Source organism: Macaca nemestrina, chromosome 13, assembly GCF_043159975.1.
Source record: "Macaca nemestrina isolate mMacNem1 chromosome 13, mMacNem.hap1, whole genome shotgun sequence".
Taxonomy (NCBI): domain Eukaryota; kingdom Metazoa; phylum Chordata; class Mammalia; order Primates; family Cercopithecidae; genus Macaca; species Macaca nemestrina.
The window spans coordinates 50,442,185-50,458,830 of NC_092137.1; the positions used below are offsets into that span (position 1 = coordinate 50,442,185).

General features: G+C 34.7%; 1 protein-coding gene across 33 annotated transcripts in view; it reads right to left on the reverse strand.

The window, feature by feature from the left end:
- The window catches only part of LOC105465018 (neurexin 1), a 1,132,644-nt gene that overhangs the window by 319,147 nt on the left and 796,851 nt on the right, over positions 1 to 16,646 (reverse strand). For all 33 annotated transcript variants that reach the window (XM_071077376.1, XM_071077375.1, XM_071077378.1 and 30 more), the window contains one exon: positions 2,690 to 2,871. In XM_071077376.1, coding sequence (XP_070933477.1) covers positions 2,690 to 2,871 — 182 coding nt within the window. The remainder of the gene's footprint in view (positions 1 to 2,689; positions 2,872 to 16,646) is intronic.

The window sequence follows — 16,646 nt, forward strand, 5'->3', positions numbered from 1 at the left end:
TTTATTATTCCATGCACCCAACATTTTGGGAAAGAGCTGCAGGTAAACTTAGGTAGTAAAAAGAAAACCACTGGTCTTGTGTTAATTTTGATTATATGTTTAAAACATAGAAAAAGGCCAGGCACGGTGGCTCATGCCTGTAATCCCAGCACTTTGGGAGGCAGAGGCAGATGGATCACCTGAGGTCAGAAGTTCAAGACTAGCCTGGTCAACATGGTGAAACCCCGTCTCTACTACATATACAAAAATTAGCTGGGCATGGTGGTGGGCACCTGTAATCTCAGATATTCCGGAGGCTGAGGCAAGAGAATAGCTTGAACCCGGGAGGCGGAGGTTGCAGTGAGCTGAGATTGTGCCATTGCACTCCAGCTTGGGCAACAAGAGCGAAACTTCATCTCAACAACAACAACAACAACATGGAAATAAGTGACTTATCTCTACATTAAAGATTTGTTGAGTCTCTAATGTCTAATCACCTCTTCTAGGCAATGGGAGAAACAAAATTTTACTTGACCAGATTTGAAATAAGACTGAGTCCCATTAGTTGATAAGGAGTGGGTAGGGCTGACACACAACAGTATTTGGGAAGCCCAGGAGGACATGGTTTACCAGCAAGGGAGATTTTGAAGATACCAAGTCCAAGAGAAAGGGTGTGTAGAGACATGCACTGAATCCAAAGAGAATGACCAGGCAAGACCAAGAGAGGAGATTCAGAAAGAAGAAGGCCTTCACAGTGCAGCTATCAGAAATCCATGGCTGGTAAAGGAGATATGGAGGTTATTGTGCTAGAATGGATGCTGAGAAAGTCAATTATTTACTTATGATAGGACCCTGAGACCACATTTGACCAGCACTAGAAAGAAATACCTATTTTTGTAGTCTAAAACTTTTTGACCATAAAATAAACAACAGTGGTTTGACTAATTCAGTAACATAGCCCCTTGTGACTTGAGAGTGATCATTGTAGAACCTTTTCTCAGAGTAAAAGTGTAATTGGTTATGGATCAATAAGTAATTTCTTTTAGAAGGAAAAGACTCTTGTTTTCATTTTTATTTATTTATTTTTTGAAGTAGCAAAGCTCTTACATCAGAACTGAGCACATACATTTTGAAAGTTGAGATTGCTCTAAGCAGTAAGATTCCTTACTGTACTAGTGAAATGTATCTTAACTGATCATTTATTTATGATGCCATAAAAATCCAGATGCTCTTAATTTTGATTGTTACAAATTTGCTAAAAGGCACCTGAAATTACCTTTCCAGGGTTCCCCTTTTGACAACTACATTTTAAATTGAAATTTTACTATGGTCCAATAATGGCTATGCTGAGGGGTTTTGTTGTGTTTTTCAAGATTACCAATGAATTCAGCCCTTGTGGTCAGTGTAAACTCCTACACAGCTTATTGGAAATTCCAGAATTCTAAGACAAAATTAAGATTAAGAAAACAGTTTAATAAAAACAGAGAATGAAAAACTTGTAAAAGTTTGTGCTAATGTACTTTGGTGTTTCATGTTTTTCTTAATTATTTTAGAACTCGTACCCAATGGCCACATTCTAACAGGAAAGAACATGATGACCTAGTCAAATGTCCTTTGGAGCATGAGTACTGATAGAAGGAGAACTTATAGGGATAGACAAAACAAAATAGAACAAACTTCCATGGTTGCTTAATGCATGGGAAATAAACTGAATCTCAAGGATAAAAAAGAGGATGGGAGACTTACATGCTTCTTCTGAAATCTTCTAAAAGATACATTTTAGACCAAGAACTATGATAATAAGAATCCTTTAGAAAAGTTTTTGAATGTGTGACACACTATGATTTTTTGGATATATCAATAAAATATTAATACCTCTTAACAATAAAAGACACTGTGCTTCTTTACAAATAATGTGAGAAAATGAAGATTTAAAGAGTTTCAACCATACTCATTAATAATTTTTAAAATGCAGAGAAAGAAGAGAGGTCCCTGAACCCTAAAGTTAATTATGGCAACTTTCAAAGGAAACTGAAGCTTTTCATTCATGACTACTCTTTGCCATCTATTATACGCTGAGTAAATTACTGTGGGAAGCTTACAACTTAGAGAAAAGAGAATGGGCCCAGCATGTAAGTTGGTAATTATGAATCAAAATATATTTTCCTGACACTTATGTATCAAAATAAGTACAAAATGGCACAGAAACAATCTTTTTGCCATCTTCTTTCACATCCCCAAATACCTTAAAGTATCCTTTCCTTCCTTTTATTTCATGTAGCTTCAGATAAGTACTTTCTCTAGTGAGCAAAGAAATAAAGACAGAATCCAGATCTTTGCATGTCACCAGTATTACAACCTCCTGCTTCCAGCCAGATGGTATGGTATCTCATCCTGGGCAATAACTTATTTTATTCATTTGGCAAGTCTGCCTAAAGACACTAAAATCACTCCAAAAATTTTTTAAAAATTATTTTGAACACAGAATTAACAGGAATTCACACTCCAAAAAAAAAGTTTACATTGCAAAGAACGTGATTAACAACAGCAATAGGTATGTGGTCTTATTTCCTCTGGATTGTATTCATATTTCCTATAACAAAGTACTGGTTTCTGGGGGAAGGAAGCGTCCAAGAGGCAAAATTATAAATTCTTTACAAAAAGTTAACAGTAAAAAGTAAAAGCTGAATCTTATCCAAAAAGTACTTACTATATGCAGTTCTAGGTAGTCACCCAAGCCTGAAGAACTGTCCACTCGCACCAATACTGCTTCTTTCTGAACAGTGCTAAACCCTATGGCCAGTCTGTCTGCTCGTGTACTGGGTCGGTCATTAGGAGGCCACTTATACGTGATTTGTCCACCACCTTTGCTAAAGATATACGTTGTCCCAGCTGGAAAACAAAAACCAAAACCAATTAGTCCAAATACATCAAGTCTGCACATTAGCAAGGCATGTTATATTGATAGTACAGTATCAACTCTACACACAAATCTATGGCAAAGCAAATTACAGATTTCAATCAAATGTGCTCAGGAAAGTGGACTGAGTTGTTTTAAAAGAAATAGAGAGGTAGCTCAGTTTTTAATACACTGATTAAATTTACCAGCAGGTGTCTCAGAACAAATAGTAGGTTACTGTGTTTCCCATGAAGTTGCACAAGAATGGAATGGAATGAGGCTTTATTTCTTCCTGCCAGTTTTTAAGAAATAGTTTCATAGAAAACATTGACTGGATGCTTCCAAAAAGCAACAGCAACATATATCAACTTGGTATTGAAACAGGAGCTGCATGCTGATGTGACAGGGTCATACAGCACCGTGGAGAAAGTCGCAACAAATGTGCTAGGAATATAACTTTTATGGAAAAAGGATCTACTTACATGTGACAGATAACTAATGGATGAACAGCCACAAGCCCCAGTAGCCATGTCAAGAAAATACAGCTAATAGATCTCATCCCTAAAAGTCAAGTTTTACTTAACAAGCAACATCTAGTAGCTGTCAAACTATTCAGAATCATAAAAAGACCCTCATCCTCTGCCACCCCAAGGTGAATACAAGCCTTATAGCACTGAGAAACATGTCACGGACTCATTCTGTGAGTGTTCAAGTTTTACCTTATGGTGGTCCTGTCAGTAAATTATCCAGCTTAATTGAAAAGAGTTGTTTTCAAACAATTTATTCAGCATTTGATATAGTTTGGCTCTGTGTCCCCATTCAAATCACGTCTGAAATTGAGATAATTTCAGATCCTCATGTGTTGAGGGCGGGGCCTGGTGGAAGGTGATGGGATCATGGAGCGGCTTTGCCCATGCTGTTCTCATGATAGTGAGTTCTAACAAGATCTGATGGTTTCATAATTCCTTGACATTTCCTCCTACACACACTTCTGTCTCTCCTGCTGCCTTGTGACAAAGGCGCCTGCTTCCCCTTCTACCATGATTGTAAGTTTCCTGAGGCCTCCTCAGCCTTGCAGAACTATGAGTCAATTAAACCTCTTTTCTTTATCAATTACCCAGTCTCAGGGAAGTTCTTTATAGCAGTGTGAAAACGGACTAATAGAGCATTTGATGCACTAAAGTCTTACCTCAATGCATCATTCAATGGCCATCCATTTTGTTTCTATTCTTTTGAGGGCCTGGATAGAACCAAAAGGTGAAAAAAGAATGGATTTTATCTCTTTCTTCTCCTGACTGCTTAAAATGGGACATTGTTCTTTCCCTGCCTTTGCAGCTTCTTGTTCTCATGCCTTCAAACCTGGACTGAAATCTACATCATTGTTTCTCCAGTTCTCAGTCCTATGATCTACACCCATAGTTTTTCTGGTTCTCCAACTTGCAGACAGCAGATCATATATGACTTGATCATATATACATGATCATATATAATAAGAGAGATTATTAAACATCTTGTATTTATAGAAAAATATCTGGTACCAAGAGTAACATTTATGTGCAAAAGTTGTGTGTACAGCAGTATGTTTTCAAGATACCTATACATTGAATTGCTATGATTACCAAGTTTATCAGTTAAATGGAGATGACCTACTATCACATTTGTGTACATTTAATTAAACAGCTGACAATATTGATTTTGTGGCCATTTTTGGAGGCAACTCTTCTTTGTTTTCAGTTACAGACATTTCCATAGGCCTTTGAGAAACTCCAAAGACCTCTGCAATATGCATAGTGTAGCTGATGCTTAAATAGGCCTTGGTATATAGACCTCTTCCACAAAATATGTTAGGAGAAAATTGAATGCAAAAGTGATAAACAAGAATACTGTTAAAATGCAAAGGTATAGAGGCTGTGTCCTTCTCTATTAATTTTTGTGGATACCAATGCATGAAAATAGTTTATCTCTTTCAAGTGAGAAAAGGTAAACCATATTTCAAAGGCACCAGTCAGTGCACAAAGAAAATTCAGAATATACAGAGTATATATCAGAAATGCTTGGGCTTTCCTGAGCCACTTATGTTCTACAGCATCAGAAGCTTGTTCATCACCATCTTTATAGGGAAGTACTATTTGAGAAATATTTTTCTGCCTGGTAACTTTTGCAAATGATTAAGTATTAACTTTTCTAGTGAAGCCTATTGTTGATAAAAATAGGACAAGAACATATAAAAGTGGGGACGGCTTTAAAAGGAGGATGTAGTGGTTACCTCTGAGTGCTGATACTTAATAATTAATTTATTTTCTGTTTTTAAATTAACTTTGTTCTCTAATGACTATATATATTATGTGAAATAAGAAAAATATTCAAAACTAGAGATCCTATTTAACGATATAAAACAACACAAATCTAAGAATTCTGATGGTTTCAGAATTATAAGTGTGAGGTAAGCATTATAAAACAACATTGCATAGTAATTTTTAACTTTAAAAATAACATTCACAATTTAAAAAATTCTTATCTCCTTATGTATGGAACATAGGGCAGACATTACTTCCATGCTATATCTGAGGAAATTTAGTCATAAGGATTAACATGCGATCTAAAGTTGCAAACTTGATTAATTGGCAGAGTTGGTATAAAACCCATATCCTCACTCCTATTCCAGTATATATATATATATATATATATTTATGACAGAAATATTTCTGTTATCATAACCAGGCAGTCAAGAAAAAGTTAATTGGATGTCAGTCTGAATTTATCAAGGCCAACTGTTTTCATATTCTAATGTCTTATATCCATAAAGTGACATTTGCTCTTCATTATCATATACTTTCCTTTCACCTCACGATACTTTTAAAAAGAGAAAAATAACATGTAAATGTAAAATGACAGAACATTTAATATATGTAGATTAACATTTAGTTGGGGTGCACTTCCCAAACCTATGAAACTACAAAAGTTTCCAGCTCAGTTACAGAACTTGTGGGTAGTAATTTGAAGGTTTATATTCTCAGTAAGATAAGTGTCACAATATAAATACCATTACTCAAGATTTGATTCCATCTCAGATTTTAACCTTTTTCAGTGAATGTAAAACTTGATGACTACAAAGAGATTAGCTAACCTGTCCTGTTTAGAATGACTTTACAGTTTTTTAGGTTTCACCAAAACAAAGCAAAAAAAAAAAAAAATTGCAACTATTGTGTGTCAAACATTGTCATTATATCTAGTTTCCTTTTTTTCCCACCAGATATATCCAGAAAGCAGTCTTTCTTAATTTTTCTTCTGTATACATGGTAGTGCATTGTATTGTACTAATCAGTACAATTTTATAAGCAAGAAAATTAGATATCCAGTCCTTCCTCAGCTCTCTTCTATATACTTTTATAAGCACTCTGGCTTTTTATTTTTTTAAATTAACTTTGCATCAAACTTTACAAAATCTCCTATGTTCTTAAAGCCCTCTTTTCATTGAGCTAGAAAATTACTCTCACAATCAAATATAGTAAGTTAGATTGTTTAAAGTTTCAAAATCTACCTCCTTTAACACACATCTTTCTGAACCAAGGACATGTTGTACTTACTGAAGCAGAATAGCTTAGAGATTAGAATGTAAACTCTAGACTCAGAGAGATCTGGGTTCAAATTCCAACTGTGTCATTTGCTAGCTACGTGAACTTGGTAGCCGTTTATTCTTTAATGGGATTCCTATTTGAAAAAAGATGGTGATAGCAATACTATCTTATAGAGCTCTATCAGAATTAAATGAGATATTACAAAGTAACATTTAGTCCATTTCCTGGTATATGATAAAAGCCTAATAAATTTTAGAGAGAATAGGTGTCATGTATGAGGGCAGTTGTGTGTGTGTGTTGTAAAAATATAAAATAATGAACACTGTAACATTGTTTTATTTTAATATGAAAGCCTTTAAAAAACTTGGACATATTTCAAAGTTGTGTCCAAATCAAATGACTTTCAAAAATGACATTTCTACCTTCTAATTTTTATTAATCTTTTCAATATTTCATAGCATGGATTAGAACTTTTATGTAAACTCATTATATTATTATTTATGTTCAATAATAGTTGACAATGGAAGGGATATTAAATTGTATCACATGGGAGCTTTCATGAGAAAAAGAATATTAGTTCATCACCATAAAACATCCAGCATAGTAAGATTTATAGCATAATGCAAAAAAAAATCACCTTACCATTACATAAAGACCAAACTTACAAAAAAAAAAAAAAAAAAGAAAAGAAAAAACCTGCTAGCTAGCTTTTTAAAAATTTTATCTTTAAAGAAACATGTTTTATTTTACTATATAAGTGAGTTAAATATGCATTGGTAGTTACATCTTAATCACAGTTCCAATATAGAGAGGAACTTAGAGGAATGTGTCACCTTTATTATTTATGCATGTTTCTACATGGCAAACACTACCACATCAGTACCATGTCTACTAATGGATTTACTGCAAATTAACCTTGACATCCATCAGATCACTGAATGTATGAATGACTGAAATTTAAAGTGGTTTTCAGCCATCTCCACATTTAAGCTGTGCATCAAGCCTCTATTACTCTAAATTCATTCACAAAGTTGGCTCTATCAGACACGAATTTAGCAATGTCAACACACTTTACACTCCAATAAATGTTTGTAAAAAATATACATGGGCTCCCATATCTCTTGCTTAAACTGCCTGTGATGTTATAATAAGGGAATATTTTTAGATCTTATTGAACATGCTATTTATATATAGGGCTCTCTCCCCTCCTGTTCTTTCTTGCCAACTGTCCCTTGCCTATATGTGCCCACTTCAGCCTCACGTCAATTCTGCAAAGGCTAACATTTTCCCTTACATAGACTGAACATTTCTGAAAAGGGAAACCAATCAGCATGTACAGGTACGCTCAATTATTGGTTGCTCTGGATCCTTGCTACGTGAACAATAATATAATTAACTTCGGAGTAGATTAGCTTCTAACTCATAACATAAGTATATGAATAAAAGGTTACATTTTGAAAGCCTATAATTCTTCAAATGTCATCTTGTAGCCAACACGAAACATTCAGGCAATTATGTTTCTATTAATGAATGTAACAGGGATCTAACACTTCCTTCAGTGAAAGTTTACAGTAAAATCCAGGTAGTCAGATGAATATTAAAAGTAAAGCATTTATGAGTAAGGGGAACCTTTATTCTTCCTACAACCTTTTCCAGATGCTGTTGTTAATTTGAAATTTTCTGGACAATTTCTATCTATATGGAGGAATTCTTTGGCTTAAAGTTCATAAAAAGCAAAAGCACTGAGACCACATTGTATGCAAAAAGAGTTTTAGATCAGGGCAACATTTCTAAACTGATGAAACAGAATCTTAACAATCACTAAAACAATAACAAGTAAATACACTTTATTTTCTTTCTGAATTATTGTAAGTTCTTTGTAGAATCATAAGGAATTATTTCATGAAACTGAACACTACAGGTTCTTAATTCCTAAAATTTCATATAGGCATATGCAAAATTCAGAAAAAGTGAACATTATCTTAGGAGAAATTAATGGAATCAAGTAATGAGTTTCTACCTATAATATGTAACCACTTCTAGATTTAAAAATTAATTACTATAATTACTAATATTGAGAAGTAAGACACAGCCCTCAATGTTACATATGCATGTAAGGGTGCAAAGACAAAGATGCTAGGAAAAGAAAAAGAAAATATGGACTATATATCATAAATTAAGACTTCTGGTGGGAGGGGCAGACAACAGAATTGGCAAATGTGTTATAACTAGCTAAAGAGACTGGAGAATTAGACAGATTTTTAATCATACATATTTGAGAAAGAGAATGGGTATGTTCTTTACAAATGAAAGAAGGCAAGAAACATGGCATGTCACAGAAATGGTTTAGACACAGGTCCCATATTCTCAATCAGGTTGAAACAAAAAATGTCCAGAAGAATTTAGATAATTCCCAAATAACGAAAGCTTTTTGGAAACAGTTAAGGATGATATTCAAGACAGCAACATAGGTCAACAGATAAAAAGTTACAATTAGGTAAGAAGAATCAGTTCTGGTGTTTTGTTGCACAGTAGGGTGACTATGGCTAATATTATTATATTGTAAATTTCAAAATAGCTAGGAGAGAGGATTTGAATGTTCTACCTACAAAGAAGTGATAAATATATGAGATGATGAAAGTGATAAACATACTGATTCAATTTTTATACAACATATACATGTATTAAAACATCACTATAAGTGTGTACAATTATAACATGTCAACAAAAACAAAACACAATAAATAAATTTCCAAAAAGAACAATGGGAAGTTTGTCATATATAGCAAGTTGTATATTCTGTCAAAACTCTAGACTAAAGCATTTTTTAACTATTAAATTTTGTATTAAATAAAATTAAATTATTAAATTTAAAAAATAGGTTGTTGACTACTTATTAAGTCAAATGAAAACTGAGCAAGACAGGGAGACTCAAACTTGTGAGCACACTATTTTCTTTCATTGGAATTTTATGAAAGTGATACTGCCTAGGGTCACTGTGCACACACTATTCCACCAAACACCAATCATAAATGTGGTTCAAGTTACTCCAAAAGATACTTGAACTCTTGCAAATCAGACACTGTCATACCTTCAGTATCCATGAGGACTCATTAGGTGTTAACAATTAATGTTTTCCAAATTTTTAAGGGGATCAAAGGAGGGTGAACCAGCTAGAATCCACAGTAGACGTGGGAAGTCTGAAAGCAGAAGAGTATTCCTCTTCAATGAGCCAGCCCATATGAGATTAGGCTCTAACCCAGCTAAGATACCATTTAAGAAAACAATTGTGTGTGTTTACTCAACAAGAAAATTTAATCAAAATAAAGCAATTGAGAAAATGAAATAACTAAAAGTTATTGTGATTCCTATGAGGTCAAGAATCATTTCTCTCAAATATAATTTCAATAGTAATTATGCACTTCATTAAAAAATGTATTTGCCTCTACCTATTGGCCCAAAACTTTTCTCTAATAAAAACGTGTGATGTTTATAATAAGAGTATGCTACATGAAAATAAAGTATTCATTCTTCTAAAAACAAGTGTACACCACTTTAATAAGTGAAATAATTATTTAAAATGTAAATAGATCCATGGCTCACCTATCTTGTCAATATCTTAGACATTTATTCAGAAATACCACCAATAGCAGCAAAGACTGCACACTGGAAAATCAAATAGACACCATTCACATAGAATGAGATGTTAATGACGTTCATTGGTGTAGTATAAAACTATGACTCTACATAATCGATGATCAATGATTGATAGAGATTGTGCTGATCTGAATCAGTTATTCTCTCTTTTTTCTGACATTATAAGGGCATTAACTAAAATAGAAAACATTTCTAAGCCTTCCTATCTCTTGGTTTGCTGATAAGTGCTAACTCTGTGAAAGGAGCTATGAATATAAATTCAAAAACAACCTTTTCTATTCAGCAGATAGGATCTGTGCATTAAAGGTAAATAAATATAAGGGCAAAACAGTTTGTGTGAGATGCCAGACAAATGGTGGTGTTTTGTTGCACAGTAGGGTGACTATGGTTAATATTATTGTATTGTAAATTTCAAAATGGCTAGAAGAGAGCATTTGAATGCCCTAACCATGAAGAAATGACAAATATATGAGTATCTGACAAATATTTGATAAATATATGGTATTCAACCATGTCATCAACTGTTTTGTATTTTTAAACTGTCTTTTAAGAAGGTGATATATTAAAAGCACTGATTAATGAAAACCTTAAAATTATCTGAAAAAAAGATAAGAAAAATCTGTGTGTGTGTGTGTGTGTGTGTGTATATATATATATATTTTTTTTTTCAGGTCAAAGTCATGTAAGTAGTTGAATAGTTTGAAATAATGTTCAACCCAATGAACATTATTTTTAAAAATGTATGCAATAAGTGGTCCACTTAGTGGTATCTTTGCAATGTATTTTCTTTTAAAATCTACTTATTATTTTCCCGGCAAATGTGTCATTTAGAAGTATCCCCTCCAGGAACAGTTGAGTTCAATAGTTTGAGCTGCCCAGTGAGACAAACTTGTTTTGAGATCAAATTCAAAGTCCTAGGAACCACTTAAAAGGCTCTTGGTCCAGGTTACCTGGCTGAGTAGAAAAACAAGTAAGTAATAGACCTTTTGCCAATCAGATTAGAAAAAATTCCATAAAGACAGCAAAGTGATCTAGAGTTAAAAATAAAACAAAGCAAAGTAATTCCACGACCAATAATCCTAAGAACATCAAATGCTTATGTCTTCCCTTCTGAAACTAGGCTCCGTCCAGCAGTAGGCGAACTTTATTAAAAAGTCTATGGCAAGTAACTCAGTAATCAATTTGTATTAAAGCTATAGGCAGCAGGGATAGGAAGAAAAAGAATCACATCATCAGGAACTTTAAGAAAAATCTTATTTTGAAGAGCATAACCTAAGTGTGTATGTTCCTAGTAAATCTTAAAATTATTAGCTGGTCGGTAGAAGTTGTAGTTGCCTAGTCATGTCCTTCAACTTACTTATTTCAAAGGTTAATTGTGAAAATGGTTTTCATCAGGATTCAGGAGTCGACAATTTTCTTTACTAAAATTATGGTCTAAAAAATGTCCAGCTTAAAAAAAATGATATAGACATAGAGTTACTGCTCAAATACTCTTGGAGAAAAGTGAGTAAACTTTTCCACTTACAAATAGCAAAGCTGAGGCACAGAGAAACCAAGTGTCTTCTCAATGTCAAACAGATGGGTGCAGGCTTGTACTTAACTCTATTCTTAGTGATTTTTTTTTTCTATACAACAAAAAGCTAAGCTCGAATGACTAATTCTTATTTAGAAAAATAAATTTTAATTCACAAATCAAGGTCTCATTTCAATCATTTTAGAGTTGTTCTAATGATGCTTCCCTAGTCTGATTTGGGGAAAGTTTCTATGACACTTAACAGAAATGATTCACTCACATTCTGACATTTTTAGAGTCTATCCTGAATCTTTAAAAGGTGTGAGGTGTCTGCAATGCTTTATTGTAACCATCCACTCCAAGCAGCCATCCCGGCCTTTGGCTTATTCTGAAGCTTCTAAATTGTGGACCAAAGACGCAGAAGACAGATTTTCCTTATTATTACCATAGTCACTTTTATTCTACACCAGAAAGGCTTTATGACTTTTTGGCAGTGGCACTTCTTTTTCTCCCTAGTAATGGAATTAAATCCTTAATACAAAAGAATAGGTATTTATTTTGAATTATTTGCATTGCATATTTAAATAGAAGGGACCATGCGAACAATAAAATTTGTAATAATTTTAGTCTAAAACCAGAACCTTAACTTTTGTTTATTTTCTGATCTTAGTTCCACTCATTTGTCTTCTTCCTGCCTATCTGCTATACTTAAGTCATTCTTTACCTGACTAGGCTCTCATTAAAACCATTTACTAGTTATTTTGGACTGGAACTAAAGGAAATACTAGTTTTTGACTCAGAAATTATCTCAGACTAAGCTCTAACTTTATTACCTAGGCATTCACAAATGCAATACACATTCTCCTCTCAAAGTCACTTTTACTTCTGCTGGTTTAGGCTTCTCTGCTGCACCTTGATTTCTTTTGTCATGCTTCCCACATTCATTCCAGCCAAGGTTAATTCTCTCCTTTCAACATCCACAAATGTATTTCTAATTTCTGAACTATTATAATACATGAGAATTGTCTTTTATTGAAATTTCCATTTAAGTACGCATCCTGAAGAAAGGGATCTTGCTTTAATTCTTGGTATCCTTATCAAAAATTATGTGCTTTTATTCACTTACTAATTATTAATAATGACCTAATATCCTCCTCAAGGTACGTCAGGAGCACTGATTCAATGATGAATACCATAAGACTCCAGCTTCTGAAACAAGTATAGCAAGGATTTATTTATGTGATCCATCCCACGCCTACATCCATCAGCAAGATGGAGTATCTGCAGCTATATAAGAAATCGGAATGATTTCACCTAATACGACAATCTCAGATAAGGACACAGATTGCCTAAATTATCCTGATAAGAAAAATCATTGTTGACTTAGTTACACCTGGGTAAGAAACAAGTATTATGAAGAGTCATGGGACTCCTCAACCTGGCAATGGTGATCACATGCAAAGGAGCACCAGATCTCACAGTTGGCTTGAATAACATAGCCCCAAATTCTGCATATTTTACAGGGAAAAGCTGGATATACCTTGCTAGTCCTCAGGCTTTAATGATTTATTAACACTCTGGCAGACAGCACCTTAACCAGGTGATCAAAGCTAGCATCACCAGTAATGAGACATATCAAATTCAGGTTCTCCAAATACGGCACACTGAGAAGGACACTGCAACATTCTGTGCTATTTTTGGCAAAAATTCAGTCTCAGTTTTAGTTTTCCAAAAATGCATAGTCTCAATTTAATCATAAAAAAGTATCTAACAAACCCAAATTGAAGGACACTCTGGAAAACAACTGGCAGCACTCATCAAAAGTCGAGGGCAGGAAACAGAGAAAGACTGAAGAACTGTCCAAGATTAGAGAAAACTAAGAAGATACGACAACTTGATGAAATGCAAGATCCTGGCTTTGATAGTGGACCACAGAAGAGGGCATTAGCGGGACAATTGGCAAGGTTTGATTAAGCTCTGACTCTTAGTTAATAATACTACATCTTAATTTCCTGGTTTTAATCATTGTATCATTGTACTCTGGTTATATGAGATGTTAACATTTGTGGGAGCTAACTGAAGACACAAGAAGCCTCTTCTAATTTTTTATAACTTTTTTGTAAATCTAAACTTTCAAAATAATTTTTAAAGATAAATATATTTGTCATGAAAAACAATTTAGAATCCCTCTCTCTCTCTCTCTTTTTTTAAATTGAGACAGAGTCTCACTCTGTCACCTAGGCTGGAGTTCACTGGCTCAAACATAGTTGATTTGCAGTCTCAAACACCTGGGCTCAAACAATCCTCCCATCTTAGCCTCCTGAGTAGCTGGGGCTTCAGGCACATGGCCACCAGGCTTGGCAAATTTTTAAATATTTTCTTAGAGATAAGGTCTCACTATGTTTCCTAGGTTGGTTTCAAACTTCTGACCTCAATAGATCTTTCTGCCTTGGCCTCCTGAAGTGTTGGGATTGTGAGTGCGAGCTATAGTGTACAATTCAGAATCTTGAATAAGATGCTTGCCCATGGGAATCTACACAAGAGAGGTAGCTTGAGAAACATCTAGCTCTTGAAATGAAGTAGAGTTTGAGATTTTGTTTGGCTATAAAAACAGGAGAGCATTTAGAGGTAGGCAGAAAACATTTAACTTTTGTTCTGCCTAATAAATTTGCTTAATGCAAAGCTCTTTGTAAATAAATCACTATTAAGTCTTTAAACTGAACATATTCTAAAAACGCAAAGTTAAGCCGGGCGCGGTGGCTCAAGCCTGTAATCCCAGCACTTTGGGAGGCCGAGACGGGCGGATCACGAGGTCAGGAGATCGAGACCATCCTGACTAACACGGTGAAACCCCGTCTCTACTGAAAACTACAAAAAACTAGCCGGGCGAGGTGGTGGGCGCCTGTAGTCCTAGCTACTCGGGAGGCTGAGGCAGGAGAATGGCGGGAACCCAGGAGGCGGAGCTTGCAGTGAGCTGAGATCCGGCCACTGCACTCCAGCCTGGGCGACAAAGCGAGACTCCGTCTCAAAAAAAAAAAACAAACAAACCAAAAAAAAACAAAAACAAAACAAAAAAAACGCAAAATAGAAATTGCCTAAGTAGAGTAGTCAAATCAGGGATCAGTTCACCCAATAAGACACATAACTTATTCATTCATTTAATTCTTTTATCAGAATATGTCATTGTAAATATAATTGAAATTCTTATGAAATGTTTTCCAGTCTTAAAACCATGCAGATACATAGTCTTAAGTTAGAATACATTTTTCCTGTCTTCTTGTTAGAACTTCTTCACATTAGTGTGAGCTAATTCCTTCCATAAATTTGGAATCTAAGAGGGAAACCAGTGTAAACAAATACTTGTATATGTAGAAATTGGCATACATTTGGGCTGGGTAGAGTGGCTCACACCTGTAATCCCAGCACTTTGGGAGGCCAAGGCAGAAGGATTCCTTGAAGCCAGGAGTTTGAGACTAGCCTGGGCAATACAGTAAGATCCTGTCTCTACAAACTTTTTTTTTTCTAGCTGGGTGTGGTGGCACACGTCTGTAGTCCTAGATACTTGGGAGGCTGAAGTTGGAGGATCACTTGAGCCCAGGAATTTAAGGCTGCAGTAAGTTGTGATCATACCACAGTATTCCACCCTGGGCAACAATGTGAGACCCTGTCTTAAAAAAAAAAAAAAAAAAAGAAAAAAAGAAAGAAAGAAAGAAAGAAAAAGAAAAGAAATATTGTGGTTATGAGGAAAAAGATCATTCAGAAGGCAGGGGATGGTGGTAATTATGGAGGAAGGACTCACATCTTTTCTAATAAAACAAGACAAAAAATCATGTGATAGATCATTTTTAGAAGTTTCTTGAAAGTTTAAAAGCCAGATAGCTTAGAGAGGTGGCAGGGAAAAAACTCTAACTCAAATTAATGGTGGGGAATTTTCACTCAAACAAACAAATCAACAAAAAACAATGCAGAGACAACAGCAGAAATATATTGCTGGAGACAGAATACAAAGGCAATAAAATAGTATAATTTAAGAATTAAAACATCTGTATACTCAATAAATACTAATTAAGCATTTACTATGTATGAAGCACCATGCTAGATCCTGGTGATGATAAAAAAAAGTGTGACATAGCTATGAAATCCAGCGTTTTCCCAACTATCATGACCCATCCAAACACGTCATTTCTTTCCTTTTTTTTTTTTTTTTTTTTGAGATATCCTCACACTCTGTTGTCAAGGCTGGAGTGCAACGGCGTGATCTCAGCTCACTGCAACCTCTGCCTCCTGGGTTCAAGCAATTCTCCTGCCTCAGCCTCCTAAGTAGCTGGGATCACAGACACGCACAACCATAGCTGTCTAACTTTCATATTTTTAGTAGAGATGGGGTTTCACCATGTTGGCCAGGTTTGTCTCAAACTCCTGACCTCAGGTGATCCATCTTCCTCAACCTCCCAAAGTGCTGGGATTACAGGCGTGAGCCACCGCGCCCGGCCCAGATTTCATTTCTTGAATTTCTCTTTCATATTTCCATTCTTGTGACCATTCTCATCAAATTAAAGATAAATAAATAAATAAGTTTTTTAATAAATACTTTACTGACTTGCTTTACTGACCTGCTACCTTCTCACCTCTTAATTTAAATCTATTTTACAAACTAACATCAGTTTATTTTTTGAAATATTATTGCTAGTTGTTTCTCTATTTAAGGACCTTCAATGATTAAGTGACTGTCTCCCAGATTAAGAATTTATGGTAACTTGGACTATCTCATATACAAACCAACCCTGTACTTCAAGCAGACTGGAGAATTCACTTGTCTCCCAAACACTCCCAAATTATTTTCATAGGAGATAAAATTTAACACGGTTCTGAAAAGATAAGAGCAAATTTCGTTGGCAGGATTTTGATGAGGAAAGTCAAAAAGGCACAAATGGTTTTCAGGAGTAAGGTGTAGATCCGCTTATAGAAATGGAAAGTCACATATATATATATATATATAGCAGAAGCTGATGCATTTTTA